The sequence below is a fragment of the Corylus avellana genome, chromosome ca2 (genome assembly GCF_901000735.1).
Source record: "Corylus avellana chromosome ca2, CavTom2PMs-1.0".
NCBI classification, from domain to species: Eukaryota; Viridiplantae; Streptophyta; class Magnoliopsida; order Fagales; family Betulaceae; genus Corylus; species Corylus avellana.
This window is the reverse complement of record NC_081542.1, coordinates 25,893,634-25,898,975: the sequence shown is the minus strand read 5'-3', so window position 1 is coordinate 25,898,975 and position 5,342 is coordinate 25,893,634. Positions and strand designations below refer to the sequence as shown.

Sequence of the window (5,342 nt, the reverse complement as noted above, 5' to 3'; positions counted from 1 at the left end):
GATCTTTTGTTTTCTTATGGTTTATTTTCTCGGAGCAAATTATAAACCGATGACGGAGAAGTTATCAAACATAAAGAAGAATTGTCACTATGGTAAAGACATCGAAGGGGATTGCAAATGATAAAGCACTAGTAGCGGAGGTAAAAAAGCCAAGGAATCAAGGACCTGGCAGTGGATAAAGACGTGATTTGCCAGAATTTGCTGTAGATTTGGAATAGATTGAGAGGCTATTGTGTATATCATAGATAATGTTTGAGCTGTGAAGATTCAAAATTATATTTTTGGCATTGTACGGAGCATTTTGCCCCATTTGATTGTTAAATCAATGAAGAGATAATTCGTTAAATATATATATAAACTCCAACAACACTATTTAACTTTAAATCCAAACTTATTTGGAACCTTTTTGAAAAAGAACAAAATTACTTATTTAGTCTTTAATGTTTTTCTATTGTATCAAACTCATCCATGGGGTATCAAAAGAATCTTAATTATCCTTAGAATAAGCTATATGTTCAAAATAATTTATGTTGTCGGCGGTTTGACAACTCATGGATCCATGTCACAACTCAATCACCGATTGACCTGATGACTCAATCTTGTTGTAAAATTACAATGTTACTACCAATTAAAACTTTTTTTAAAAAAAAAACAATTAGAAATAAATATTTTTTAAAGAATAAAAATACCAATCGCTTCCGGAGGAGCAGCCACCTCTCAAAGAGGGCCAATCAACCTTCCTTAATCTATGGATAAAGGTGATAGCCTGTGGTTATTCATATAACACTCGCTTTGAAACATCACTCTATGCCGGCCCAACCACTAGGCAAGTTAAGTGGTTGTCTAGGGCTCTCAATTAAAAAATATTAATTAAAAATAATTTTCATAAAAAACATTTAAAACCCTTATTACCCTCCATATTCTTTAATTAAGGTCTTTAATCATGGTAAATAAGTAATTTAAGAATAATAAGGCCCCCAATTAATGAATCCTGATAAAACAATTTCCATAAAAAAATAAAAAATAAAAAATAAATCAACACCTAATTGCGGTTTCCATAAAAAAAAAAAAAAAAAATTAAAAATTAAAAATTAAACACAGTCAATATATATGCTTAAATTAAGTCCCCCTACTTAATTTCAGAAAGACATTAATATCATTTGATTCTCTATAATTCTCAAATAAATAAGGCCTAAAAAATGATAAGCGAGAAAGAATGATTTTTAAATAAAAATATAATTAATATTAAAATAAATATTATTTGATTAATATTAAAATATAAAGAAAAAGGCCACTCTTAAATTTTTCGCCTAAGGCCTCAAAATATATCGGGCTGGCCTTCTATAGGTATATCGGGCTGGCCCTCAATAGGTATATCGGGCTCGCCCTCTATAGGTATATCGAACCCACCTTCAATGATAGTTATAAACTTTTTCCACCATTTCTTTGCTTCGACTTTGTCATCCAACATAGTATGTACAATAGCCTGCATAAGAGAAAAAAGGAATGAAGAGAAATAATTTATAATTTTTGACGAAATATTATACGTTCTTATGCAAACTTTCACTATATCAGTACAATATTAAAGCTTGACTTCGTTGTCCATTTTCTAAATTAAACCTAACAAAAACTATATTCAACATATTAAAAACTATTAGATAGTGCAATATGAAAATCCTTTACTATATTCAACATATTAAACCTTTAGGATATGCAATATTTTAACATAACATATTAACCCCACCACAATTTAAATTTTTGTATAAGGGCATGTTTGACATTGCGTTTGATGGGCCCAAAAAAGCTTTTAACAGTCAAAAAGTCCGTTTGAAAAAAAAGTGTTCGTTTGGTAAAAAAATTAGAAGCGCTTTAAGAGTCTAAAAACCCTAAAAATGGCCAAAACGCATTTTTGGCAAAAGATTAAAAATGAAGCTTTTGCTCAAAAAAACTTTTTGACTTAAAAACTCAATTTTTCAAACGCAAGCCCAAACAAGCTCTAAGTGGTAATTAGGAAGAATATTTTCAATGAAATCATTTTTGGCTCATATAGAAAATGAGTAACGGGGGAAAATGGTCGGTGAAATCTGGCAACTGGTGGCAGATAAAAGTTGATGAATGCAGAAAATAATGAATATGAACTTTGGTGGTGGCGGTCTGGCAAACATATCAAGTTATGGTCTGACAAACTACAGTAATAGTTAGGCGGCTTCTGACTACAGTTTGGTAGCTTTCCGGTGGTTGTTCAAATAACTTCGGCAGATGTTTGGAATCTTCCGGCGGTGGTCCGTTGAACTTTGGCGATTTGAGAAAGAAAAGCTCAAATTTAGAAAAATGGTTTACCGTTTTCAAAAAAAAGAAAACTACTTTACAAAAATTAAAGAAGGCTTTCCTGGGTAACCGAAAATGTTTTCAGCTTGCCAACAATTTTTGATCTTACCAAATACCAGAAAGTAAGAAAAACATTTCACGCCTAAACAAACGGAACCTAAATTTCTTTTTGTTCAGAATTAAATATGGCTGCAAGTAAAACTTAAGGAATAAGCAGTCCAACAACGTTAACCCCCCATCCCCTGGCCCTAGAATTAATCTTAATAATGTGGAATGCATGAACCTTATAAAGAGGAAATCGACCATCGGAAGGGTGAAGTTGGTGCTTGAGACACTCGTGAGCTTCTTTGTATTTTGCCTGTAGATGAAATATTAATTCAATCTTTACATAAACAATAAAAGAGTTGAGAAAAAATAAAATAAAGAAGAAAATGTTAAGGTTTGTCCAATCTATCTTGTTAATCGGGTTCTTTAAATAGGAAAATATTAATTACGGTCTGTCCAATATATATTGTTAATTAATTATCAAGTTGTTAGAATAATTGTTAAATAATTAAATTTATCTTATAAATTGTAAAATAGAAAGAGTTGATTCTCTGCGAATCTGTGATGGTAAAAGTTTAAGAGAGTCTTTCTTATTAGGATGTAGTGTAAAACCTTATTTTATAGCCTTCAATAGAAATGTGATATATTAGGTAAAAACACAAAATATAATAAAAATAAAAATATCGTATCTTTAATCCAAATCAATCTCATGGACTTTATCCTTCATTCTAACCCAACACTTACCATCTACCACTGAACCCTCCAAGCCCCCGACACCAAAGTCTCCAAAACAAACCAAGGTGGTGGATCCAGTAGTTTTGTCAAAGGATATTTTGTCAAGATAAATGAAATTATATGGTGTGAAATATTATATTACTTTTTTGTATTTTACGTTGAAGTGTCTACTTTTTATTAAAGGGTGCAAAATACTCAGTTTACACTACGACTTGATTGAAGTTATTCTCAAAAGTTTAATACCATTGATCAGTCAAACATACGACCAATATTCTCCTAACTGGTTTGAGTTTCCTTAGAACAATCTACCTGTCAGCTTTAAGGAATGGATGATCCAAGTCCAAAATTATAGGTACCTATATATCCAGAGCGTTGTCTTTTGGGATTTTAAGGTAATAAAAGTTGAAGTTTGAGCAGTTGGAAATTGTAAAGTCTTAGAATGTTTAAAGTTGCAGTGTCAGAAGGGTTTTGTTTGCAGCAGGGTTCAGGCCAGGGAAGCTACATACCTGGAATATGAGAATTTCTGCTAAAGCTATTGACAAATTGTATTCAGGCTCAGGATCATCCTCACAATTCTTAATTGCTTTTTGTAGTTTTTCCTCTGCCTCAGTGCCCTTCCCTGATCTCAATAGTTGCATTGCCACCATCTACAAGCATAACAAAGAACAAATATTACAGCTTGGTACATTGTTACTATTGCTTTCAAATTAAAGGGTTGAGGTTTTGTTCTATCAACATCCATCACTTTTAAAATATGGTAAATATTATTGAGGAGATAAATATGGTAAACCCTGAATTGTTAAAAGTAATAAATACTTACATGGAAATATCTCAACCTTTTAGTTTGAAAGCAATGATGGAAATTTGAGGAAATCTAAATAATAGAACACCCTAAAAATTCTAGGGAATCTTGATCCATTACTACCTATTAAGGTTTGGTGGAAAATGCTGCTTTGTATTTCTTGATCTCAAGTGAGAGTAAATACCAATTAGATCAAAATTATTCAATCCAATTTTGTTAAATATGTAATTGAAATGGGATGTGAACCGTAGAGATAGGGTTCAAACTGATCATAACCTATATATATATATATATATATATATATATATACTCCAATACCATGTTAAATTGATCACTTCTTATTCTAAAAGCTTATGCGGATAAAAAAATTATGAATTCAATTATTTGGGAAAACTTAACAAAGGACCCTTGAACTACTACGTTATTTGAAAAGACCTCCTAAATTTCAAAACCTCTCAATTTCACCACTGAACTTTCAATTTGATGCAATCTACCCTCATTCGCCAGTTTTTGAACGTTAAAATTGATGAAATGACCTTTATACTACTGAAACTTTTATAAAATTTTAAATTAAAAAAAATTGAACGGTAATTTGGTCTTTTTAGTGGTTTCTGTTAGGGTTTAATAGCAAAAATTGACTGAGGGGGTCAATTGCATAAAATTAAAAGTTCAGGAGGTGAAATTGAAAGTTTTTAAAATTTGGGGGGGGAGGTCTTTTCAAAACATGTGGTAGTTCAGGAGTCCTAAGTGAAATTATCCCTAATTATTTAACTAATATTCTAACAAGGATCAACCTTAAGAAATGCTGTGCCAATTATTAGCAGGATAGGTGTTATTAGTAGGTAGAGAAGAGGCAGGACCTTAAGAGCAGCAACATCTTCTACTGAAGGCCTTGAAGGCAGGATGAAAGGGCTCCCCTTTTGGGAGTCTATCTCACTCGAGGCTAGGAAGGCATTGAACAATGAGTGCAGTGCAGCCTTCCCACCCATTGGGAATGCTGATGCTCTAACAGATGGGGCTTTCTGCTTAACTATGGGACTGATGAAGGCATACCCTTTGAGCCTGAGGTGGCTTGGGGAAGCATAAGAAAGCATAGGACAAGAATGGCTAAAGGTGAAATGGGGCCTGGTGGCCCTTGGAGGAGAGGGCAAGGGGCCATAGTGGAGGCAAAGTGCAGATTCCATGGAAGGTTTCTGCTATTAAACAAGGTAGCAGGCTATTGGAACAATTAGTTAAGGATACTATATGGTATTTATTGATCACACCTTGAAATGCTTTGATTCAGAACGAAGAGACATTTATAGGAGTGAAGCAAGGTATCTTTTTTTCTTTTTCTTTTTCACTTTTTTTTTTAGTCAAGATATCTTTTATGAATAGAGATTTTGGCAGCCAAGCGTCAAACAATTTACCTTTTTTTTTTTAAAAAAAAAAA

The 5,342-nt window shown here is 32.6% G+C and overlaps 1 protein-coding gene across 1 annotated transcript; it reads right to left on the bottom strand.

The window, feature by feature from the left end:
• Positions 1-1,318: 1,318 nt before the first annotated feature.
• On the bottom strand, positions 1,319-5,094 carry LOC132169449 (uncharacterized). The gene is made up of 4 exons (XM_059580482.1): positions 4,771-5,094; positions 3,615-3,755; positions 2,612-2,686; positions 1,319-1,486 (listed from the first exon to the last, which is right to left on the bottom strand). The coding sequence occupies exons 1-4, from the start codon at positions 5,092-5,094 to the stop codon at positions 1,319-1,321; spliced, it is 708 nt and encodes a 235-aa protein (XP_059436465.1).
• Between the last annotated feature and the right edge of the window lie 248 nt (positions 5,095-5,342).

What these genes read in the sequence shown, in the direction of transcription:
- LOC132169449 (XM_059580482.1), bottom strand. Translation starts at nt 5,094, where the DNA reads ATGGAATCTGCACTTTGCCTCCACTATGGCCCCTTGCCCTCTCCTCCA. An exon ending in AAGATGTTGCTGCTCTTAAG is followed by an intron (nt 3,756 to 4,770) that starts GTCCTGCCTCTT and finishes TTATGCTTGTAG; the next exon opens with ATGGTGGCAATGCAACTATT. An exon ending in CAGAAATTCTCATATTCCAG is followed by an intron (nt 2,687 to 3,614) that starts GTATGTAGCTTC and finishes TTTCATCTACAG; the next exon opens with GCAAAATACAAAGAAGCTCA.